We start from the raw sequence: 26,604 nt of genomic DNA, 5'->3' as shown, positions 1-26,604 counted from the left end.
TAAGCCTTTTGCAGTTTGACAGATTCATACAATTCATACAGACACGTTAAGCCGACAATTGTCTCATGATGCCACTGATGCTCAAGCTCCTGTGTGCCCAGCACATCACAACTCTTTCTTTTTCTGAAGAAAATGTAACTTTATATAAATACATATCTGTAACTGTATATCTGTGTGCATGTATTTGTGCTGGACGTGTTTTTAAGTCAGTCTGCAATCACAGAATGGTTGGGGTAGGAAGGGACCTCTGAAGGTCAGCCCCAGCCCCTGCTCGAGTCTCTGGCACTGTACAATTATTTCAGTTACTCAAGCAACCCTCCTTACTACTTCATCTCTGCTTTATCTTCTTGTTCAATTTCAGGCAATAAAATTAAGCCAAAGAAAATCAGAAAGGTAAGAATAATATAAAAGGAAAATATGGATGCATATCTAGTGTCTTAACTGGGGGCACACTCAGCAGTTGCATACAATATTTACACCTTCTCCTACTTCCAATTTCAAACAGGGAAATCTCTGCTAATTCTACTGAGAAGAGATATAAATACAGATATTTCTTTGTAAGGACAATAAAATTACCACAATTTTAATACCTGAAGTGGCAAAATAACCTAACCAGAGACAAAACCAATCTTCTGTTAACATGATCCAATGAAAGGCATGATCAAAGTCAAACATAACATTGCAGAATTAGTCACAAAGGGCCAAATTTTCAGCTCACCTCAGCTAAGACTCTGATGCAAACTCACATGTAGGACACCAGCCCACAAAGAAAGCCCCTGCTTGTACAGGGGTGCACTTTGGATTCTCTCTTTGACTGCCCTGAGCAGCCACCAGAGTACAGAGGGCTGCTGAAAACCTGGCCCCCTGTCACCCAGAGCACAGATGTCTCCTCCCTTCACCACAGTAGGACTGAGGAAGCACCTCACCTGCAGAGCAACAGCACTGAACTGAAGACTTCACCAGCCAGCCCACGTGTTAGCTCATTAGAAGCAATATTTACAAGGACAAAAGGTTCCTGAAAAAGCAGCTGCATGCTTTCATTCGGATGGAATCTTGGTTTAGTAAAGGAGTTAAAATTTAGCAAGCCACAGCACAGGCACGATGGCAGATCAGACATGCTGAGAGCAGTTAGTTCTTACTTGGAAGGTGTTTAAACAAATGTGTAGTGAAATCCATTGCTTAAGGGGGAGTGAGGTGGCTGTGGTACAGAAGGTGAGGGTGCTTTGGGTGGATAGGCCAACTGCTGAGCTAGAAGGGATCACACACAGGAATTAGGCTGCACAATCAAACATTCACATCATAATGGAGTCACCTTAATTTTCTACCACCTGATGAGCAATGAGGTGCTACACTATTGTAGTCATATGGAACAAAAGGTAAACAGCATATCTACCTGCTGTTTTTTCCACTCCTTGCATAAATTAAACAAATAAAGATTCCTATTTGCATGAGAATATGGACAACCAACCTTAAGCTGAAATTTCACTGGAACATTATGAAGGCACACAACACTGACATACTCTCATCAGCCCTGCTTTTAAAGCTTTTGAAGCTCTGGACCAGCAGCTATATTTGCTAATTCAATTTCCAGACTTCATTGAGGCTGTACAGGTTTTCAGCATTTCCTTTGTTATATGCCAGTGAGCAGAAAACAAAATAATATACATAAATATAATGTTTACAAAATCACACATATGTATAACATTTTGCTTAGTGCAGCACATGATACAATAAATACATCTTCATATCTCAGCCAGAAAATACAGGATAAATAATAGAATGATTAAAAATAGTCTTGTTTATAAATCTGAGTAATGGTATAGTATTGGAAAACAATCATAAAACTGAAGAAATTGAAACTCGACCTAAAATTCTACTTTTATGTTTTGGAGGGCCAAAGCACACAACATAGGAAAAGACTTCTTAACACTCTTGTATTTGACTTTAATCTTCCAGATTCTTGGCATGATTTCTACTCAGAAGGTTGATTTCTTATTAGGAACAGAAGAAACTCTAAAATGCTATGGTTAGATTTTTACATAAATTTACAACTTATCTTAAAAGATTTATATTAGCATAGTATCCCAACATAACTGCTCATCCCTGAAAAATGGGCAAAGTTAAGCTTCACAGTCTTTTTCATAAACAAATCTTTGTAAAACAATTTACATGACTAGTTTGGGATTTTCAGATGCGGTCAGCTTCATCATCAAGGAGCAAATGATAACCCATACTTCAAAAATCAAACTACAAAAATAAGAACATGAAGGAATCTGTAATATGAGACTAAATGAGAATGTAAAATCAGCTGTGCAGAGTGTCAAATGCTTTCCTTTTTAATCACCTTAATTCATCAGAAAATAGGCCATAACTAAAACACCCGAACTATTTTCTGGTTTGTAGATTTTCTATTAAAACCAAACCACTCTAGTTTTTTTGTTTGGGGTTTTTTTAGTGTTTTTTTTTTTTCTTTTTAAGAATACCATGGAAGGTGTTTACTTTTAAAGGCGTTAAGAAATAACTGAAATCAAAGAAAGACATGTTTCAAGAAGTGAGTTTTTGAGGTACAAGTATGGCAACAAAAGCGTGCACAAATATAAAAGTTTGGAATTCCTTAAAAGCCTTAGTCTTTGGCTACTGTGTTAGGGTTTCTTTAAGTGCCTGAAAGACAAAAGAGGCAGCTGCCATGATTCACAAAGAAAATTAAACTAAAACTTATCTCACAACTGACTGCAAATTTTCTGAAGCAGCATTTAAACATTTCGGTGCCAATACATGCTTTAATTTCCTCTTTGAGGAAACTAAAGAATTAAGATTTTTATGACTACATATATCTAAAAAAAATTGTTGGATCACACTTTTGAGATAATTTAATATTAAAAAATTAAAATATATAAATAAAAAGCCTACAGCAATGAAATCTATACTAAATTCACTACACAACATTTTAAAAAATCAAAACTATTTCAGCAGCGTACAGTTGCTACAAGTTCAGGCACACCCAGAAGTAACTTAATTGGCCCAACAAATACCTTTGAGTAGGGCAGGCATGCTGCTCTTTTACTGACACAGAAGAATAATTTCAGGTACTAGCTGTGCTCATCTGGCCTGATCTTAGCCCAGATGTGTGACCTTTTCCCAGCAGAAGCTGGAACTCAAGTGGTAAAATGCTCCACTGGCTCATACCTCATGAAAAAAGTTCCCACTGCATAACCAAAGGATTGGAATACCTGTTACAAGGCTCTGGTCAATAAAACTGGGACAAAAGCACCTGTGGAAAAGCCCTGTTGATACACCCATGGCCTGAAGAGCCACAAGGTTATTCCTGAACTGCTCCCACGATTTTACAGTTCTGTTTTTCTGTTTGTTTGGTTTAGCTTTATAACATCTGACCTCCTCAGCAAATCATTCTCTCCCTACCAGTCAGTTAAATTACCCACAGAAACTCTCTGAAGTCTCAAGATCCCTATCTTGGAAATGCATTCCATGCCCTCAAAATGCCATTCCCCTCAGGTTCAGCTGGCACTGCACCCCAGAGCGTACAGCCACATTCAATCAACGCTGTTACTGCAGGCGCACGTCACGCATCCCGATACTGCAATAATCTGTCTTTAATGGGAAGGTCTTAAGGGCTGCTGTGGCAAGAGCCATAAGTTGAAACTGACAACTTTGGATGAGAAATGTGCGTATTTTTTCTCCATCATAGTTGAAGTTTCCATTATTTCCATTCTCCACTGGAACAGTGAATGGTGCCAGTTATAAATGGCCAGTCAGACACTTGGGGAAATCGCTGCTGCATGGATTACTGTGTGATACAAATCTCTTGACATTTCTTACTTATTTCAACTATAAAGCAATCAAGAGTGAAATTATCACTTTTTAGCAACATATTGCAAAGGATCCATTAATTTCCAGGCATCAAGCAGAATTCCTGCACAGCTATCTTGCCCTGACCTCTCATCCTGGTCACCAGAGAGAAACATGTCCATCCCCATTTTACAAGGTCTTTTTCAGTCTGTTCTCATACAGCTCAAGCTGCAAATTATTCAAACCTCATCTCAACCATCAGACCAGGGAATTTTTCTCTTTAAAAAAATATTTTACATCCTCTTTTCTTGACTGTTTTTAGAAGTCACAGATCCATTTACTTTCAAAAAATGAACATAGAAGTATTTGGTTTAATGTAATTATAGAGGATTAAAATGCTAATTTTTTTAGCACTATTATTTAGAGCAAGTTTCCAAGTTCTGAACTTATTATTGTAGTGTTTTTCCCCCTTTATCCTGTCCACTGGAGGCCAAATAGTCAATGTAAATCATTAGCCCATCTCCATTTGTTACCTTTTCACTATTTTGAATATGAATGACTAAAACTTTCTCTTATGCCAGGAGTTCAGCAACAACCCCACACAACTTGAGAAGCTGGTAAAGGAATATCTGTTATTTTGTAAATAACTAAGCATTACCTGCTACCTCCTTGCTCCTCTGAGAGGCTTCAGAAGCCAGAGCATATGAAATGGTAATGATGCGCTCCTGCTCCTGCAGCTGTGAATCTAAATCAATCGAGTTGTGTTTGTCCTGGGCAACAGTAGGCTGCAGATTGTGCATACTGGGGGGAAAGTGAAAAACAACATTAACATTTGCAAACATAAAGAATCCACCATGCAGATAAGAACGAGCTTGGATTCAGACAGCAGTTTTCAGATCTCATCTATCAAGCTCTGTATTTTATTGCAGTTCTTTAAAACAGGGTTGATGTTGTATGCAAATACCTACAGCACACCAGGAAAAATGACAGTCACCACACGTTCAATCACAATTTCTGCGTAGCCTTAAGAACATCTGAAAGTTAGAAATATCCTTAATGTGCTTAAATGAAAGCACTACAAAAGTGCTATTTACTTGAAGTTGTTAGTAAAATTCCTTGCTAGTGCTCAGAGAAAAGGAAAAACCTGGTGGTCCTCAAGCTGTACCCCTTTCTAAGAGAGAGCAGGTACCTGACATATCAATTTCTGGAAATGGAATGTTTCAGCTGACTATGTTAGCTGTAAGTAGCCAAAAGTGTTGTTTCACAACTCCAGCTCTCTGGCCACAACAAACATGCTGACTTTTCTTCTGATTTTGGCCAGCTTTGTGTTTTTCCTTCCTCCTCACTCTCAGATGACAGTTGTTTGGTAAGGACTTAGTACTGTTTTTGGACTCTCTAAACAAGAAAATGGACATATACAAAAGACATCAGTATGTCTTCTACCTTGTTTTAAAAAGCAGCTCTAAGTATGCCACGTAAGTTCTGAGCGCATTTTCTCAAAGCTACAAGTTGCACTCAGGTAACAGAAATAAAGATTGTTGTATGATGTTAGTTCTCAATGTTCAACATGAGCCCCTGTGCAAGATTTGGAAAAAACCCTAAAACCTAACCTGGATTTAGTAAGAATATTCTTTATCTTTTCTGCTTTACGCTGCCTTGCTGCCAGTTCTTCTGTAGAAAGAGGCTCCTCTGGCTCCAGTTCAACATAACGTTCTGGAATTACAACCTTCTCAGGTTTTGACAACTGTAGAAAGAAAGCAAGCATCGAGTTTTCAATAACAAAGACTTGAAAGAAATTGAGATAAATCCTCCTCAATGGGAGAACACAGTGAAAAGAATAAAGCATGGATTTTCACAGTCAGTACATGTACCTGACGCTTGACACTTCTTCTGGATATCTAGCTGATGCCCTTTCAACAGTGTTCCCTCTGATTCTTTTACTTCAGAAGATAGATTGAACAAATACTTAAAGGGATTACAGAAGAAGTCAGAATCAACAGAAAACCTTTCTTCAGCTCAGGCTTAGAGCCCAAAATAGGACACTGCCTAAAGCTCCTACAGCAGAAAGAAGCAACCACTCTGAGACTGACTGGACAACCTGAGATATCAGTGTCATGATAGTTGTGTCATGCCAGCCAGAACTTCCTACATCTGAGAGGAAGTATCACAAAGTTTTAACCCAGGGTGTCATTCTTTTGAGACTGGATAATCTGTGAGCAGCAGAGGGGAGTAAAGGCAAACAGAAATACACTACACTGTGCAATTGTAAAAACACACTGCATAAATTCTGTAGACTGAAATTTTTAATATGACTGCATGAAAGCTAGAAACAATTTTTTACTAGGATAAATTACTTTGTGGGAACTTTTCACTCCTCCCAGTGAAATTACAGTTTACAACCTTTGAAAATCAAGTCTCATCATAGAGAACAGACTAATTTTGAAAACAAAAGTAGAGGATGTGTGAATAAATGGAAATCAAGTAAAGGAGAACTATTTTTTTATTATTATTATTGGAATTTTGTTAAAACACTCATGAGGCAATGAGTCTTCAAAATTTAAAGTTTTCAATGAAAATAATCCTAAATTTTTTCACCACTGACCTTGGTTCACGCTAATTCAATGGATTATGTAAAGTGGTCTCACCTAACCCCCAGTGTTTAGGCTGAGTAATTCACAGGAAATCCCCATGCCAAGAGCACACACTGGCACACTCAACCATATTAAAATCACAGCCTCAAGTTTTTAGACTTTCTTATCGGGAAACCCAAAGCCAATGCTTCCAGAAAAATCCATATTTTTCCAATACACTTCCCTACTTTTGAATCCAACTCCTCTCTGGAGGTCTAGATATAGACATATATACACTTTTCTTTAATGTGTATCTCTATCTCCATACTACATCTAACCTACATAAGCTCATCCCGTCACTTTCAGAATAACAAAGCCCTTAACCATTGCATGAGTAGATGGATTTCCTTAAAGACAGAACTGAGTGTGTTTCCTTCTGAGGCACCGAGGTACCTCAAACACAGAAGTGCCTACCAGGTGAAGAGAATGGCCACGTGAAATGGAAAAGGACAACAAGACCGGGTTGGATGGAGCTCTGGTTAAGTGGAAGGTGTCCCAGCCCATGGCAGGAGGCTGGAATTAGATCATCTTTAAAGTCCCTTCCAACACAAGTGTATGATTCTAACCTGGGTAAACTGAGAAATAAGCATTCCACTCAGAGCCTCAGACCTACTTCAGTTACTCTGAAGCAGGACAGAAATGCCTATGAGCAAAAATGTCTCCTATGCAAGGCTCAAAGGAAGTACACAGTGATACCCATAGCCCCAGAGACCTTCTAGAAAAGAAAAATTAGTAGCAGAATGCAACAAGGAAAGGCAGAAGAACAGAAGATATTTTCTGTTTCTGAAGTTTACAGAAGCACTGTATTTTCTGTAAAAATTATACAAAGATTAAGAGAAAGTTAAATTCATTCCTAGAGTTCAACTGATAATGACTCACAGAGTAAACCATTCACAAATATCCCTGTCTGCAAATTATACTCTGCCAATAGCTTTCAGAAGAGTACAGGTGCTTATTAATCTAATTACCATTAATAGTTGTATTGGTTTGCCATCTCCCATGGCATTTAACACAGCACAAGGTAGCCCCTGCAGCCTTTCCTCTTGCTGTGTTCTCTCCTTCCCACCAGATGGCTCAATCGCATTTCAAACTGGCATTTCCTCCCTTACTGGAGCTGAGCAAAGACCTCTTGTGTGCCCAGCACACCGACCAAGTCATTCCAAAAGCTGACAGAAATATGTTTTCTGCTCAAGCCCAAATAAAGCAGAGCTTCCTCTCTCTATCATCATTTGCCAGTCAACATGAAAAGTAGTGAGGTAGCTCTGGGAAACTAACTTGTCCTTTCCTGCTTCTTGTTTTTAAATACAAATTATGTTGTCTTCTCATCTTTTTTTCCCAATTTACAGAATGTTCCCTAACTTAATCAGTCTTCCCTTTAAAGCCTGAGATATATATTTAAAAGACTAGAGCCAACTTTTCAATTTCTTCCCTCTACCAAAACACAACACAAACCTTACAAAGGTGCCAGGTCATAAATTTTCAGTACCCAAAAGATTCCTTTTAGTTCAAACTTCCAGCAAACTTTTGAAAGAAAAGATGAGAATTCACTGCCTAAAACTTAGAAAGGTTAATGTTTTGGGACAGAGAATAGGAGGCAAAAGATTGTGAGTGTTACCTCTCTGCTGATATCTAAATCATAGTCTTGAGGCTCCAGGTCTGTTTCTGTCACTGTTACTGGCTGAACTTTTAACCATTCATTTTCATCCTTGTCTTCTCCACGAATTGCCCTCTCAAGTAACTGCAAATCAAACTCTTGCTCTCGTTTCCACTGGTAATAGATACAAAACAATTAACAGCATTCAACCATACTGCCAAACTCACCATACAGCAATGCACATTACTACTGCAGCAAAAGCTACGCTGCTGAAAGAATCAGCAGGGCAAACCCCTGAAGTGACAACAGAAATAAAATAAAACTGCATTTCTTGGTACTTAAGGGTGGGAGGTTTGATCTCTAGCTGTGCTGTGAGGAATTCATAGTATGGTTTAATTTTACATGTTCAGCAGTATTAGATTCTAAGAAATTTATTAATCCCAATTTTACATTTGCTGATTAATATGGGCACATGGAACAACACCTTTGGAATCACAGGTGTCACTACCAGTGAGCCTACAGGCTGGCAGAGTAGTCCTTGGCATTGTAAAGAGGCAGTGCTGTGTGGTTGTGAATGATTACAGAGAAAGGCTATTTACAGTGCTGGTTGAGAATCGCAACTTGAAAATTTTATGCATCTTTTTTAGAATAATACCTACTGTTTAAAGTTGATAATACATTGTATATCAGTGTTAACTTGTCTTGAATTTAAAAAAAGTTTAATTTTAAGCTCTTCAGACTTTACTAAAAGCAGAGTCTAGCTACCTGCAAAAGTCTTCCACACAGTCTTTAAAAGTAAATATTTAGCAATATAAATCAGAACTATTTAATATTTATTGATATTTAAATTTAGTATATTTAAACTAAGCTTTTAGGTACTCTAATATTATAGAGTACCTAAAAGCACTGCACGGTAGTCCCTACACAGCTACACACAATACAGTTACACATAAACTCACACTTAAGGATACTACCAATACCTTTTTGTTCAAAAAATTAAGTTCAGTTGTAGCATCATTCTATCCAGTATATCTGAGCAACTTTACCATACATGATACTAAAAGCAGTAGAAAAAAAGAAGGGACAAAACCGACAACAACAACAAAATTAACTCCTCAAGGTTCTGAGGGTGTCAACGGGAGAACGTGCCACTTTTATGTTTCAGAAAAATATCTCCAGTGTTTCTGGTACAAATCTTTGCCTTGTTTTGGAAGAAGTTTGAACTCCACATGAAGTCCTTAGACTTCATTATGTCACTTGCATTAATAAATCTAATTGAAACCTATTCATGCACAAGCTCTCAGTATTCACTCAGAAGATAAGTATCTTCCATGTATATTAAAAAGTTAAGTAGGTAAGAGGCAATTACATCTCAAAAATTAATACATTACAGAATTCAACAGAGAAAAGAAGATTTTCTCATATGAGTACTCTAAACTCATCCTTCTACTCATATTCGAACCAGGCCTGATTGAGATAGTATATTTTAAATACACATTATCATTTCCAAGTTGTTGCTATATAACAGGTAAGAAAAACATCAAACCATTCTTATGAAGCAGTTCTTTTATTGGCTTTGATGTTGCAACTTTTACATTAAAAAGGCATTGTATATAACAAATGAATTCATGAACTGTGATCAATACTTAAAATGTCATCCTACACTTGAGAGCTGACCAATTAAAATTTAGAGTTACACATACAATGTATGTTTAAAGCAAATGTTACACACTGAGCAGCACTTCAATTATACATTTAACTGTTTGCCATTGTGGCTGCTAAATAATTGTAATGCTGTAAGTAATTGTGCTATCAAACATGCTTCTGCATATCAAAGCCCCATAGGTACAAGAGATGACCTCTACAAAACACTACTAGGGCTGAAAAATTCTTTACAGCAAGAAAAAGACCAAGATGGCACCCAAATTTATAAATAAAGTGTTTGCCACAAATGTTAATAATGAGTGTTATGAAAGCGTTTCAATTCAACTTGTGTATGTTATGTGAGTCAGAAAACATAAGCAGCTCAGATTTATTTCTTCCAATTAAAAGTACGAAAGTAACAGTGGGACTATAGTACTACAATTCCCAAACATTATGCACTGTCTTTAAAAAATTTGTGATTGCAAAACAGAAGACAAAACAGATGAATGTCTCCAAGCAGTGCAGTTGTATTTACTGGGAAAGTAAATACAAATAACTGGCTGCAAATTAGTGCTACAGAACAGTGGGAATGAAAAGCTGATTATAAAGTGTTTTCAATGCCAGCAACTGACACACATGTACTAAATGCAATTAAGCCTGGTAAAAATTGAGTAGTCCAGTTAGAAATTTTAAAGTAGCTACAAAATTCTGCAAATTAAAAACAAGCAAACAAAAAAAAAAGAGGCATTAGGTATGATGAGTGACAAATTTAAAAGCAAGAGATCTTGTGCAATGAATTAGGTAAAACAATGTGATCATTCTAAAGCTCTAGTGGACCAAATAAAAAAATAAATTAAAAGACCACAGCATAAGTGCAATTACAGTACAATCCTGGTTTAGCACCAAGTGAGCAACTGGGTAACTTCACCAATCAGAATTGCTTTGGTTAGTATCCAAAATGCATCATTATAAACTTCTCATCTGCACAGCATTTACTCTCAGAAAGCAACATAATACTTTTCTTTAGCAGCCTAAATTTGAGCCTTATTAGAATATTCTACATTTTGAGCTTTAAAGAAGAATTTGTATCAATTAGAATACATTAGCTGTCACATAAATTCCTAATCAGCATGATTAGATTTTAAAACTGATTATCCATTTATCATCTTTTTTAAAAAGAACAGACAAACACCACCTTGGTCTGATCTTACCACCAACTATCTTGCAGTCTAATTTATGAATTAAAAGGAAAAACACCCATGGTGAGAAACAACATTCCAAGAGGCCCATTCCATTATGAAGCAGTTTTAAAACTGTACAAGCTTCTGTCACTTTCTAAATACAATTCCAAAGGAAAAAAATAAATCATGGCTCTGAAATCACCCAAATACACTGGCATCTCCACTCATCACTAACCTCTGACCAACTTACCTGCTGAACCTGCTACATTTACCATAACTATGAGTAAAAAATATCATCTGTTCCTCACACTCTCTGAACTCATTTGATACCACAGAACACTAATTTAATTGGACTAGAAGCATCACACACGCTCAAGTGAAAGTGCTTGCCGGGAGGGGAGGGAAAAAAAAAAGAATAAATCCAAAGATATTTTTAGTTTAGTCCTTTTAAGGCATATCTAACATACTGAGCCTACGTCTGCAGACACGGGCCTGATGAAAGAGCGAGATGAAACAGGCTGCCTTTCTCCTTGGCTAAGAGTCCTCTTGCGTTCCCGCACTAACGCCTTCTGATGTCTCTTCATTCTTTCTAGCTGCTCCTCTGCACTCATCTTGCCTCTTTGGTGGTCTCCAGAGTATAAACGTTCCAAGGCACTCTTTGGTCTCTCCTGGAGAAGTCACAAGGCACACAAAACACACGTTGTAATTAATACTTTATAAGAAGTATACCAAAAAAAATGAACTACTACTCCTATCTCATTACTAAATTTTGTTCTATTAACTTTGCATTTCTTTGTATATACTCTCTCAACTCTGTATTTCCTATTAGTAGTGTTGATTTTTGGTTCTAAACCTTGTTTTATAAATCTATTTGAAATGCAGTAAGTTGTTTGTCTGTTTTCCAGTTCATTTTAGAAAGTGAAGAATTGGAGTCTTCGGTATATCACAGCTCTTGCTCCTCTCCCAGGCTACTGCAATCCCACTTCCTGCTACACAAAATGTACTCTGGGCCTAACTATTTCAAGCAGCTCAGACATTTGCCTTCAGAAGTTTATGTAAAACTTACCTTGGACCTATCCCTTCGAAGTGTTGCAAACGATGAAATGGTAGATGACTGGTGCAACCTGGAAGTTGATCCAGACAAACCTTTATAAGGAAAAAGAGAATGCCTTAAAACCAAATGACAGACAAAATAAGAAAAGTATCTGGTTTTTTAACTTTTATTACATTGTTTCTGTGGCATTCTGGTCACTATTTGAGCACGTATTCTGCAATTCACATGATCATAAGAGGCATGAAATTTCATTTCAGCCAAACACTTCAGGTTGCTACTGATCAAAAGTCAGAAAAAACCATAATAATTTAGAATCTTATATAAAATGAGGGACAGGCTGAACTCAGCTGTACAAGATTAGATATACTGTACAAATAATCACATCTGTTAAGAAAATAAAACCTTAACATTCACAGTTAGAAACAAAGAGATAAGAAGCAAATGGCTAGGAAATCATTTGCTTTTGGTCCAAATATCATCTCTATCCCTATCTCCAAAACAGTTACAGGACAACAGCACAATGGGGATGGAGTGTCAAGTCAGATATAATGTTTGGAGCATCGTAGTCATATACTTTATCAGTTACATTTTAATGGCAATATAGGTGTTTTAAAAATACTTGGACTTTGCAAAAGACAGCACAGAAATTATGAGGAAATATAACTTTGAATATAAGAGATATTCTAATAGCCAGTTCCATGTTTTGCTGTGGGGTTTTTTACGTCTTCTATATTAAGTTGCTCTGTCAAAGGCTGATTGTCTGCAACACCACCATTAAAATGCATAAAATTTCTAAACTTCCACTGAACAGTTAATTTAAAAACAGTGATCTGGTGATTAAGATCATCTCCAAGAAACCCTACAAGAGAAAAGCTCCTATACAGATAGTACTGTTAGGGATCAATTCCACAGATTCCTGGCTTACCACGGGTAGGTAATGTCTGGTATCCACTGTCAGGGCTTATTAAAGCACTGGAAGGGTGGCTGAGGTCACCCCCTATCATTGCCAGTTCTGGTTCACTCATGTATGAGCGTAGCTCCACCTATACAGAAAAATACTCATCAGCTCAAGTGAAATCACAGACAGCAAGTTTTAATAATCCTAAAGCTTTGTTTCTGGGTTGCTACATCTCTTTCTGCCATTATTATACAGCACGCATCATTAATATTATGATGTCATTATTATCTCCTTGCCATTCTACATCATGCTTACTTTATTAAAGGTCTCCATATATTTTACAGACAAGAAAAACATATTTTATTCAAGGTTCCCATATCTTTGAAGAGCAGGGGCACAGGAGTGTGAGAGCTCACCCTGTAATCTCCATTTACATACTGGCCGAGCTCTCTGTCTCTCTTTCTCTCGTCTGACTGGCGCTTCAGGCCCCGCACCGAGGTGTGTCTGATGACAGTGGCTTCTCTGGGGAGGGGTGGGACAGCTGGTGGCTGATCCTCAGGGCTGTACAGCTGAGGGAGAGGAGGTCTGGGCGGTGCTTCATCTTCCTGGGAATAGGAAAGCACAGGGATTTGGCAAAGAGCACGAAAACAGTCTGGCATAAACTGCAAAATAAAGGTCAGTGCATTATATGAAGTATTTGTGACTGCTTCAGCGTGCTCTCCTCTGTCCACACCAGAAGCTTGAGGCTTTAAAGCCCAAGCAAGACCCAAGAAATGAACCACAAAGCATTTCCAAGGAAGGCTCTGAATATTAACACGTTCTAAAGCAGTCTATGGCCACTGCACAATAGGCTGCACATGTACTTATGCTGCAAGTGCTGCTGCTCAGCTCCAAAACAAACACCACTGCTGTGCCTCCACAGCGTGCACTTCCCACCTACGACATTCCCACTGCTCCTGACAGAAGGGAAATGGAAACACTGCTGAAGGAATCCCACAAGAGCAGTACTTACAACCTTTGGCTTGAGCTTGACTGGTGACTGAAGAGGTGGCTCGATTTTTTTCAGCTGCTGTGCTTGGTGCTGTGTCCTGGTCTGGAAATAAGGCTGTGGGTACAGCCTGACCTCCAGAGGGGATTTCAGCGGGCTGCGTGGAGGGCTCTGTGGGACAGAGAGCTTGCTGTCCACTGCAGCCAGGGAAGCTGGTAAGGAAGGCACTGAAGACTGAGAAAATGAAGGCACTGTTTTTCTCTCTAGGGGAGAGATAGACAAAAATATTTCTTGATAACAATCCCTTTCAGACCAAAAATGAAACTACACAGTTTGGTATCATCCCATAAAATTCCTGGTGGAGGGCAGTGGAAGGAGAAGGAAGGAGAAGCCTGGGAGTTACATGAAATCAGTCCATAAGCTGCATCTGGCCCCATGCCACAGATTCCTTAAGCTGCCTACAGATCTAGACCATCTCAGAACTATTTTATCTCTGTATGTGAGAGGTGAGTTTTGCAGTAGGCATTAACAGTCTCTTGCTACCCCAACACATCAGGTCCTGCCTTTGAAATGTAATAAAGCCACTGCAGTGCAGACCACACACACTTTGCCTTCCCCCCTTCCAGAGCTGATGTTGCTCTGCCCACCAAACACCTGCCTGAACATGGAGGGGAAAGGCAACTGCAGCAAGAGCAGCTGGGCAGCACCCAAGGGGAAAAAAAAAACAAACAATAAACCCAGAGAAAAAAACCCAGAGAAAAGCTCCTGGACAGGATGCAGAACAGATACTACAGTGGTAAGGGCCTGGCACCTGACAGAAACCCCTTCTGCAACTTGAAGAATGTAGCCCATTATGGTTATTGTTGTTCCCTTCTTTTTATGGCTTGTTACATTTTAGAGCCATTGGTATGTGAAAACAAACAAGAAAAAAACCTGTCACCTCAGGCAAAGAAACACCAAGTTAGTGCACTCAATCAACAGGGATTTCTGACACATCCAGTAGCAGAATTAACTGGATTTTCTGCAGGAGAACAAACTTCCAGATTTGCACAGACCCAAAGACTCAGCTGCATTGGTATATTTTTTATGTTTTCATCATGTTCCCCTTACCTGGATTCTTTATAGAGTCTACTATGGTTTTGTAGTTTGCTTTATTTGCACTCAAGCCAGCTGTAACATCTTCAATTCTCCACAAGTCTTTCTGTATTTGTGTTTTCTCCTGTTGTTTGTAATGAAAGAAAAAAAAAACAATTATGCCTCAGTTTTAATTTATTATGGGCCTTTCCTTCTTTTGAGATCACCAACTACAACTACAGAACTTACATGAAATCTTAGGAGTTTAGAAATTAGTTAAATAATTATTTTAAAATAAAAATTAATAAATACAAAACACCAACGAATATATATTGTCCATAAAATTTATTAGAGCATTTTCTGACTCTTGGAAGACTTTCTAAAGAAGACAGGGGAAAAGAGACAAGTTTTTATTTTTCTACAATATTGTTCAGACTACAAAAATATAGTTTAAAGTTCTACATAAAATGAGTTTCCAGAACCTTTTAATTTGAACTTTGTTCTTAAATCCTATACCTATCAAATTTAAGACTGCTAAAGCAACCTTTAAAAACATGTAAATACTTTTAGGGGAAATATCCAGTATTAAAAAAGCAGAAAAACAAACTCAGAATTGCTGACAATTTTAATTTCTGCTTATATTTGAGTTGTTAGGCTTACTGGTCATGATGTATTACAGGTTAAAACAATATATTGTTGCTGCTCCAGGACTTGCTCTCATCTTGCATTCTATTTGCTTTACCAAGGGTTTTTTCCAGAAGGAAAGAAAGAAAGGGAAGCTTTGTCTACAGACTGAGCTGCATCACAGCCTGGCCCCTGAAGGCACCATTTCAGTCACTCCAATCATCTTAAATAGCTGCTGTCATCTAATTCATTAAAGCCTGGTAACACAGATTTCAAAAATTTGCATCAAGAATAAACTTAGTAAAACCAATACCATTAAAGAAAGCGAAGGCAGTGAAACACTTAAGAATTGCTCACAAACTGCTCAAGAACTCCAGAAATTCATCACTTGCCATGAGCTGCAAAATAGCTACTAATTAATCCTATAAGGCTGAGGGTGGAAAAAAACTTCAGTAAAAGCTGTTACACCTCATAGAGCTAAGGAAGGCATATAAATTGCTTTCCACTTTCTGTCTTAAATCAGGAAATATGTTCAGCCAGGTTACAGATCAGCAAACAGGGTGCCAAGAACACAAACATTTAAATGATGGAGAATGTTATTTGCCTGTAGTAAACTCACTCGATAGATAGGACATATTTTGAAAGATTGTCAGGACACAAACTATAAATTTGCACATTTCATTTCATTTTTCTGAGATTAATCACACTACAAGGAACCAAATGATGGATTTACAACAATCAAGCCTCAGAACTGGTGAAAAAAACCACTGTGTTGCACTGAAAATCCTGCTTCTGAAACCACTCAGAAAATGTTTGATTGGCAATGTAGAAAAGCCAGATCTTTTAATATTATTTCTTCCCATTACTTAAATATTGATGTGAAGAGAATATTTTAGATCTAAAATGGAGCTGGGCTGAACGATAAGCAGATTAATTAATTTTAAAATTATGAAAGCCAAGATTGCTGTTTACAGAGGGGTATAAATAAACTGTACTGGCAAGCAGGAAGAGGTAACTTGGAGAGAAAATTTTATTTCTCTAACTTCCTTCAAACAGATACATAATTTAGACTGACAAAGCCAGAGGAGAAAGACGAACCAACTAAGAAGCTATCACTGATAAAGTAACCCATCTCAGCTAAATTCAGCATGCATGCCCAGATCCCCCCTCAACCTTTCAGCAAAAGACAATTGAAGCTGCATTCTAAAAAGCAAGATTTACTCTGACCAAGCTGCTCAAACATTTAGGTTTTAACCTCTTAATTAATGCTACATAGAAACATCATCAGTGGTCTCCTTCAGCAACTTGAGCCTGCAAATTTACTGAATTTTTAATAATATTCCATGAAGACTGCATTTTTTTAAAATACAGTGTGCATTAATTTAGTGCTATTGGAAAAAGCTAGATAAACAATCTTGAATCTACATGCCCTTGGGCAGAGATCAAAAAAATTCTAACCATTATGGGTACTTCAAGTGAGACTTCTATGAAGGAATATAGTTTTTTAGAATATTCAGTACTTTCTGAAAAAAATCAGTTCAGTTCCCCTTAGAATCTCCAAAATAGGTATTCAGAAACATTTTTTTAAAACTTAGCCAAACATATCTGTGCATACTTATATGTATAGATATATAAAAGTATACACATATCCAACTGATAATGTGCTTATGGCTGTGTGTATTTATAATTAATCACTTATGAGATGATAATCAAACTGAACTATATTTTTTCTGTGCAAACCACGCTTCCTTCCAAACGTATTGGTGAATCCCATGCCACACATCGAGTATTTTAAGCAAGTTTAACACCTAACTGGAAATTTTATCTCAAAGTAGTCTAAAAAGGTGTATTTTGTTTCAAGGTGTTATTTGCCTTTGTTAAACTAAGTAATTTCATACAAGAACCACTTTATTCTAATATTCCCTTGGGATTTTTTCTTTAAAATATATACTAGAGCTGAGTTCAATTACATATTCTGACTCCAGAAACTGAATCACTTCCCCACACCCCAAAACGAAAAGTAAATTAAAATGTACTTTGAAGATTGATGCAATTAAAAAAGTATCAAAGCAAGATTTGTAAAACCTAACATTCATTCATTAACAGTAAAAATAAACAGGCTTCCAATCATATCTGATCAGATACTTAATGCAAACAAGCTAAAAAATTTAACTAGTCAGTTCTTTAGGTCCAGGATATTTGGAAAAGTAGACTAAAACTTGAGAAAAATGTATACATTAACTGTGTTCCTTGAGTTCACCTCACACAAAGGAAAAATTATCCAGTATTCCCTGAGAATAAAGTCACCAGCTGTAAGCAGGTATGTAGAAATAATCTGGTATTCCATATCCATTTCAGCAAAGAAAATAACTGAGCTTCAAACAAAGCTTCTTTTTAAATTTTGAAACTGAATAATTGATTTAAAACTGAGATGCCTTTCAATTACTGATGGCTGTTAAACACTTATTCCACTTCACAAAACAATCTGCAAAGATAAATCTTCCATAACTAGAAGAACATGACAAAGAACAAGTAATGACAATAACAACCAGTGACTGATGCTCTTAAAAATGGATAAAGAAGCCAACAATGTCAGATCAAATAAATGAAAGGCTAAGAAGTCCTGCACAGTCTTATAAATTGAATAGGTTATCAATGTCAAGATGTCAGCGTGTAATAAAAACGTAATAAAATAATGGCAAATTTGCATAGACAACTTATGGGAAACTATGGCACTACTGCTTGTGTGCTGCAAGACAATGCAGTGGTTTTTTCACTGCACAGCCATGCTGCCACAGTGCCTGAACTCTGCAAACCAAATTACATGACAGCTGAACACTCTGCAAAAATGGCAGAGAAATTTAATCTTATGAAATGGTAACTTGATGTTCAGACTAAACCACCCCCTAAGTGTTTACAGTGTCTGGAAATGGACTCACCTGAGATACCAATGAACTGTTCATCTGCTCCTGTAAGGCTGTTTTCAGCTGGCTCACATCCTTCTCTAATTTCAGATACTCATTCCAGGCATTTTCCATCTCCTGTTAACAGAAGGAATACTCTAACACTGTGCTAACTTCAAAACCACTTTCTCCATCCTGTAACCGAGCACCAAAGAGTTTTGAAGTTACTGTTGTTCTATTATAAAAACAAAGTAAAGAATCCATTTTAGTCTACATTGTTGCTTAGATTTGATTATACACCTGAAAACCCCTCATAGCTTGCACAATCAAGTCAAGAAACTATAGTTAAAAACCTCTGGCCAAATTGGCATGTAACACAATCCCTGCACCAGTACAGCCCTTTTTCCAGTGACTTGCTATTTATGCCCACAAATACATTTTACATGCTGACTGTGGAAGCCATACATTTTCTACAGGCACAAACTGACTAGATACATTTAAATAAAACTGTCATTTTAGTGACCACACCTTACTACAGGGAAGGTGCTCATGCAGTTCTGGAAACAGTCTTACAAAGAGCTAGTCTTATATTCATGAAAAGGCAGTAATAACAGAGTGAAACCAAGATTAAATTACATTTGAATTGTATTCAGTTATAATATGAATGGTAAATTTTTCCTGAAATATCAACAGATTTTCCCAACTCCTTTTAAGCTGGAAAAACATCCTGGAATCACGTTCATATTTTCAAAGGACTAGCTGAAAGATTTGCAATTTAAGCCCGCACTTAACATATAAAGATAATGAAAAGGTTAGGGGTTTTTGTTTGGAGGCATGGAAGGCAGGCATTGAAAAACAAAGTTGGAGAGATGGTTTAATTTTTTTGGTCTGGTTTAGTATCCTGTACCTTAACCAAAACTGTTCAGAACAGGTCTAAATTTCCCTATCCAATGACCAACACAGTTCTAGTCTGACTGGGATTTTAATTCTGGTTTTCTGGAATCAACCAAACACACGTACTGTTGAGACTTTGGATATTTCAGCCCGAATATGTATAAGGTCCTCTTGCAAAAGTCTCTGCTGGTAAGATATTTTTTCTGCATGTTGTGGTTGGTCTTTGTACTGATCCATCTGCCTGTGCAAAACCTCCAGAACAGACTCCAGCTGATCCTAACAAAGAAGACAGCAGTAAGTTTACAACATTAACATGGAAATTTATGCATCTACTGGCAGGAATATGAAAGGTGTTTTCCATTCCCCAAGTCTTCCCTACAAACTAACAGAGGTTAGGATTGGCCTCCTGTTTTGGAGACTCATGTGTAAACAAAAACTGCAAGAGCCTTAATTACCTATTGTATCCAAAATTATCTGATATTTTCTATTAAATCTTCCCATTAAGCAGCCAAAACCGTTGAAAACACAAAGCAGGGAGAGGGGAATTTTTCTGTTTACCCTCTGTACGAAAGTGCAATTTACAGTTTCAGAAGAATTCCCTTAAGCAGTATAGAACAATGACAGCCCTACCACAGCCCAGCATGAGCTGTTTGTTTGAGGACAGGTTCTCCTTCACTGCTGTGGATGAAAAAGTCATGTGATGGTTTAAAGTATTGTCTAAAACATGAAACAGGCCCAATTCATTTAGTCAGGAGTAAATAACATGCAATTAATTTTGCACAGTAGTTCTTCCACAGGATCCACCTGAACAGTACTTTCATTTTAGGATATATAAATTTTTTATTTTTATAATCACCTCAGTTTATTGACAGCTATAGCTCACAAGAAGTGAAGCAGATGGGTTTAAAATATTCACTTTCAAAAACATGTTTTCTCAGAATGGGTACTCAATCCTGAAGTAAAACCCAATTTTTGTTATCATAGAAGTACATACACAATGCAGTGCAATCAGCATCCATTAATTCAATTTATTGTTTACAATTTCCTATTTTATACTTCATGATTAGATAGAAGTTTCTGTTTTGTTTTACTAACCCTTTTTAACCTACTTACTTTATTTTCCTTAAGGGCTCTTATTTTGTCCTCCAAGTCCTGCAGAATTCTGTCCTGCTCACACAAAACACTCAGTTTCACCTGGAAATAAAATCACACACATAGATAAGGTTAGATTTTAAAAACCAAGCAGAAAAGTATCCCTTGTAATATTTCACCCCAAGGAGCATAATAATGACCATGTGACTGTACAAAAGAAATAGAAGAGTGCAAGAGGTGCTGCAGTGGCGTTTGATACTTACATCAATATCACTTTCTGCAACCTTGACAGGCTTTGCACTTCTGTCTTTCAACGTGTCACGTCCTGTCATCTAAGAGGAACAGATTTTCAAAATGTAAGAAATTCATAGCAAATTAAGACCTAATGATGCTTCAGCAGTAAAAATAAAGCTATTGTTAAATATTCACTTTTAATAAGAAAAAAAAATAAAATTTTGGATACAAGTACTTTCAAATCTGGCTTTAGTTTTTGAGAAGTGTTAACAAAAGGGATTACTAGTTATATTAGGCTATTTAGTAACTCTTCCAGCAACTTGGAATTCTGTACAAAACAGCATAATCCCACCTGTCTCTGGTTACAAAAGTCCTTTTCCTGCAAGATCTAGTAGTTTGAACAGTTCTGCTCTAATAGCTTTCTTGAAGCCAAAGGAATGGAATTTTTCATTTAAATGCATGGTTGCAACAATAGCAGCATTCATGAATGACTAAAAATACAACTTTTGGCAAGTGTTTCAATCTACAAAGGACAGTATCTTCCTCAGCACAGGGTGGATTTTACTAAAGACAGATTGCTACAAAAATGCTATAGTGGAATTAAATGTAATTAATCTATTTTGACATGGCTGTCATGTACTAAATCTCTCATTCCATAAATCACTGGTTTCATATTCCATTTCTGGTGAGATTATCTTCTCACATAACAGTTTTAGAATCAGTACCAAAACAATACTCAATTGTACTTCCAACCTTCACATCAACCTTATGAATTAAGGCATGTCTACGTCTGTAGAAATGTTTATTATTTCCACTACCTACTCGTGACCTTCTTTGTGAATAAATGAGGTTAAGAAAAGAGCAATGAAATAAAGATCATAAATAATAAATTTCTTAAAAGCCTTATAATCTAATTATTTAGTATCACCTCTTTGGAACACTTTTAAAGATTCATTAGAGCAAACACTATCTTGCCACAGGACCACTTGGTGATTAGTAGTATTCATATATAGCATATGCTTTTTCATATACAGGCAAAAGTTTATGAAGAAAAATTCACCTCAATATTGTCTTCAGTAATAAAGCAGTAGAGATTTTGATACAAAAGCTGAAGTTGTTTGCTTTTTTTTAGTGAGATAAGAGGGGTATAAACAGGCAGTTTGTTTTTTTACTGGCAATCTCCAGACTTGAAGCTATTTTACTTATTAACCTCAGAGTCACCTACAGGATCATGTTAGCTTTTTAAAAGTAATTAAATTTTACCCTAAGTGAGGTAAATATCATCATATCATCTTCTCTCCTACAGTGGCAGGCTCCATTTAAAGACTTCTCATGTACTTTTGAGTGATGAAATATTACTTCTGCACCACCAAAATCAATAGTATTTATTGCCTCTAGAAGCTTTCGATTTTTTTTTCAACAATTACATATTACATAGAAGAAAAAACTGTCTTTCAAAATTATTAATGAAATTATTTAAATGCTAAATCCTATAAATAATTGTAACAATTAATTAAATATAAACATAAAATACCATAAATTATTAAAAGTAATAATTATGCATGTTCAATTACCTGCAAGCTAAGACAATACAAAAGCCTTTTTCAAAGCAACAGAATTCACATAAAAACAAGCCTACAGAATTTGGGGGTACTTCAAATTACATATTCAGAACTGTAAGGAATTTGTCAGCTATCAAGCAGTGAACATGACAACATAATGAGGATTAAGCATGCTTTCACATTTTCCAAATTCCACACAGGAGTCACTACTTGACACATTCATTTTCAAAACATGATAAAATGAAACCAAACACTGAGGTCAGCCATAATTTCGCATACAGACTCCAAAAGAGGAGGGAAAAAAAAGGGCAGTAAAAATAAAATCTTACAGAAAGCACTACTGTGCACCAAAAGACACCTGTAAAAGCCAGAACACTGACTGCTACTTGAAAAAGCAATGGGATGAGCACATTTCAATGCAAGCAGTCTTACATGTATACTGGACAGTAACCCTTGTGCTGAGTTCTTTAGCACTTTGTATATCATGTTGATCAGAGGTCCATTATTTTCTATCTGTTTCAAACAAAAGTTTAGTCATAGCTTGTTACAGACGTCAAGATTTAAACCCCCAAACCTCACAACTCAAAACTCTGCGAGCAGCAGTGATCACACACTCCCAGGGCACACCTAAGCACTCTGCAGTTAATTGTTCAGTCACAATTCCACACTGAGAAGTTCTATTTTGAAACCCCTAAGATAGATCTATGCAGAAATAATGGATTTAGTGAAAAGAAATAAGTATAACTCCAATTCCAAAATGTCCTAATTGGAGTTGTTTAATCAGGGTGGGCCTAATTCAAAACCCAGGGTAGTCAAGAGAGATACTCAAACTACTTGGCTTTTTTAAGTGTCTTAAATGGAAGATATTACATACACGACCTGGGAATTTGCTGTTATTAATATCTGTATAATTTGCTTCCTTTCATGCAGCATACTCTTCTTTTTTCCTTGTATCACAAATCAAAGCATTGCTACATTTAGTGGCACAGCACAAATGTAACCAATACAGGGACACCTTCTCCAGTTTCACAGGGCTCCTTAATCTCTCAGCAACATGACCTGAAATTTTACATTTCTGGACCACAACTGAAAGAAGGTGATTAAGAAATGCCCATTTTGAAAATTTACATCATTCCTTTGGAAAAAAACATTTGACATTTGGAATGTCAAGAGTTTCAAAAGGGAACCAGCTTGCATTAAGTTTCTTTGCACAGAAGTATCAGGTGCCCCACACATTTTTCTTCCTGGCTGCTTTTGTTAGGTGCTACAGGCAGTAGGAAGGCACAAGGGGAGCTCTAAGAGACCAAATATCTCCTCGTGCTCCAGACTACAACAGATTAATCTGGACAGAATCCACCAAAAATTAAGAAACCACACCCCCCACCCCCCTGCCCCCACCAAGAATTTTGCTAAGTGTATCACATTTTCAGAAGCTTGACCTGTGGTCACTTCAACTGTGAAAATTATTGTGCTTTACAATGGAAAAAACACTGTGATTATTAATAATCTCTTACCTTGTAGAACTTTTTAAATTGTAATTTGTCATAAAATTCATCTGATGGCTTGGGCTGCAGTTACATTTGGCAAAGCCGTAAATAAACCAAAGACTTAAAATGAAATGTGTCCAACCAATTTTAAATTTGTATATTAATGATTCCATCATATTTGTTTACATATTTGATCATTTAGACTACATACACGTCACCTGTATTATATGCTAAATACAAATATATAGCAGTATTTTCCATTTATATATTTGGTTATATATTCAGGAATTCAAAGATCAGATAAGATTGAAATATACATCCCCACAGGTGCAATCAGCTCACAGGCAACACCCCATGGCATCAGTGAGCTCTGTACATGCAAACCAGACAGACAACAAGGTGTCAAACTTCCTTTCACCTTGATTTTCAGGAACATCACGTGATTTATATACGGCAAGGCATCCTACATCCCACAGAAAGTGGCAAACTACTTTGCTAAGCAAAATAATTATATCTTTCTACTGTTTTTGGGATTTTTGTTCTTCAAAATCTGATATTAAGAACTCTAGATTTGCTTTCAAATTGCCAACCATCGAGTGTACCAGACACAGAAGTCATTTAGACAGAAGATAGGACACCCAGTGTCATATTTAATTCTTTTTTAAAAAGAAATACCTCCTAACATTACTTGATCAGATTCTCTCTATGGATGGATGGATGAATGGGTGCATTTGAAATCTTTTAGCTGTAATAACATGAAAACAATGACAGTGCTAATTAATCACATTTTCACAAGAACATATGGCACATTATACAAATAATGGAAGTCAGTCCAAGAAGATTTAAAGGGGAAAAGCTGGATTAAAAGAACACGAGTTTTAACTTAGAGGTGTTGACTTCATATTGCTACTAATGCTACAGCAGAGAAACATTTTCAATCTGTTTTTTATCTGATTTCCCTAATCCTCATATATCATCCATCTCAGTACCAGTAACAAAACTGTTCTTACAAACTAAAGCAACCACATTTTTTGAGTTTTCAGTTTAATTGTATAGTTACTACTAAGCAGATACTCAATATTCTAAGCACAACACAGGCAAAAGACAGTTTCCATCTCAGACTAGAAATTTACTTTAAAATTTTCAGGTACAAACATGATACAAAAAAGACAACTGTGTTGGAAAAAAAAAATAATAAAGTAGACTCATCTAAAATCTTACCTTTAGATCCAAATACTCCAGATCCTTTTTCAACTGGATGTAAGTGTCATCCGCCTTCAGGCATGAACATAAGGAAAAAACAGTGCAATATATTTGAATGTTTGGAACCATTTCAGAATAGTTGGATTTGCTATATACAAGAAAACATGGAAGAGAGAACAAAATAACAGAGTAGGAGCACATAAAAAAGCACATTTGCTCCACCAGCATCTTGCTATTTGCAGCTAAAAACAGGCAAAATATTTCCCAAGAGTATTACTGCCTCATTATCCCCTGCTTCAAACACCTAGATTTTTGTTTCCACGCCTAATAGGACACAGAACTACCTGAAACAATACATTTTCCAAAGCTATTTTTTCAAGATCAATTTCCACTGACTAGCCCTTCACTGAAAAACTTACAGTGGTGTGACTAAATGTCAGATGTAACTAGAAGACACCATATAATATATCACTAGAATACTTTTGATCACAATTCACATGCATTTTAAGATATTAATTCCTTTACTTAGGGAAAGTATGAAATAAGTTTTGGGAATAAAATTCTGAAAAAGATCTCACTTATATGATTAGACAATCCATTTTGTCTTTTAAGTAACAGCATTCAAGTTGATCCTTATTTTTCATTGCCTCACCTGTAATTGCTATCAGCTTAATTTTATAGTTACACTCATCTAGCAACACATTTATTACAGTCCCTTCAAGGAAAACATGCACATAAGTCATAACAAAGTTATTTTTCCCCTCTTGAAAAGGGATATTTGCAATACAAAATAAAGTTTAACTGTTGTAAATGTGCTACTTGTAGTTAGCCAAAATGCCCAGAACTTCCTAGAATTTTAACTGCTATTTTGTCAGCATTTCATATCCTGGGTGCAATTAACTTCAGAATAAAAGAAAAACACAACTATACCTTTTCACAAGTTTTGAGCCAATGAGAATGTGTAGTTAGAAAAAGAAAAGAAAAACCCTTTATGCCATAAAAATCAATAGATCACACTTGCATTTCTTTAGAGGCGTTCACTTACAATTCTTGTCAGATCAGATTGTAAGACTGGCTGAGGACTTGACCAGAAAGTCTGCCCATTTTTGGAGAAATCCCTGTTATTACCACCCATCTTAGTGCAATTGTTCTGTAGGTGAGGTAATTGGGAAATGAAACTCCTTTAATTCAAAAAAAGCACTTCAGTTTTGGGCCAAAGCCTTCAACAATTCCAAGAAGAGACACCAGATTTTATTCCCAGGTGGCTCCATTTTTTGAGGCTCTAATAGGAACAGGAGAGCTCTGAGAGTACATTTCTGTTTCATTTCACATTTACAAGCTTCATAACACCTGTGCAATCAAGAGCACCACAGATGATCCAAGACACTCCTGAGCTTTTATGAACCAATGTTCACCTGCAGAACTGACACAGTTGCAAGCTCATATGAATGTACAGACTGGCTGATGCATTTCAATTTGCAGGTGATGCAGCACGTGGCACAGGGAGCCAACCCCACCATGAAAGCAGCACAAAGAAATGGTTTTGCTTTAGAATGAACTTATACAGTATTTTAACCCACATTTCTGAAGATGCAGCATTTTCAGAAATAGTATAAATACACAGTATAAAAAGGAAGTAGACGCTTTGAAACAGATGCACTGGCGCCCTGTAACTTAAAAATGCTCATCTTTTATAGCAAATACAGTAAGCAAAGAAAAACCGCAAACGACCTGG

The 26,604-nt window shown here is 36.7% G+C and overlaps 1 protein-coding gene across 4 annotated transcripts in view; it reads right to left on the bottom strand.

Moving 5' to 3' along the window:
- Nucleotides 1-26,604, bottom strand: part of PLEKHA7 (pleckstrin homology domain containing A7) — a 145,566-nt gene that overhangs the window by 1,632 nt on the left and 117,330 nt on the right. For 2 of the 4 annotated variants that reach the window (XM_064425374.1, XM_064425373.1), the window contains 15 exons: nucleotides 24,888-24,941; nucleotides 20,647-20,715; nucleotides 20,405-20,485; nucleotides 19,418-19,567; nucleotides 18,434-18,535; nucleotides 14,907-15,015; nucleotides 13,821-14,059; nucleotides 13,225-13,413; nucleotides 12,836-12,953; nucleotides 11,923-12,002; nucleotides 11,324-11,524; nucleotides 8,053-8,205; nucleotides 5,418-5,551; nucleotides 4,466-4,608; nucleotides 1,140-1,248 (listed from right to left, as the gene is read on the bottom strand). In XM_064425374.1, coding sequence (XP_064281444.1) covers nucleotides 1,151-1,248; nucleotides 4,466-4,608; nucleotides 5,418-5,551; nucleotides 8,053-8,205; nucleotides 11,324-11,524; nucleotides 11,923-12,002; nucleotides 12,836-12,953; nucleotides 13,225-13,413; nucleotides 13,821-14,059; nucleotides 14,907-15,015; nucleotides 18,434-18,535; nucleotides 19,418-19,567; nucleotides 20,405-20,485; nucleotides 20,647-20,715; nucleotides 24,888-24,941 — 1,920 coding nt within the window. In that variant the 3' untranslated portion in view covers nucleotides 1,140-1,150. Of the gene's footprint in view, nucleotides 1-1,139; nucleotides 1,249-4,465; nucleotides 4,609-5,417; nucleotides 5,552-8,052; nucleotides 8,206-11,323; nucleotides 11,525-11,922; nucleotides 12,003-12,835; nucleotides 12,954-13,224; nucleotides 13,414-13,820; nucleotides 14,060-14,906; nucleotides 15,016-18,433; nucleotides 18,536-19,417; nucleotides 19,568-20,404; nucleotides 20,486-20,646; nucleotides 20,716-22,611; nucleotides 22,693-24,887; nucleotides 24,942-26,604 lie in introns of all 4 variants that reach the window. The other 2 variants (XM_064425372.1, XM_064425375.1) reach the window with 2 other exon arrangements.

Source organism: Passer domesticus, chromosome 6 (genome assembly GCF_036417665.1).
Source record: "Passer domesticus isolate bPasDom1 chromosome 6, bPasDom1.hap1, whole genome shotgun sequence".
Taxonomy (NCBI): domain Eukaryota; kingdom Metazoa; phylum Chordata; class Aves; order Passeriformes; family Passeridae; genus Passer; species Passer domesticus.
The sequence above is the reverse complement of the archived record's forward strand: the minus strand, read 5'-3'. Positions and strand labels throughout refer to the sequence as shown.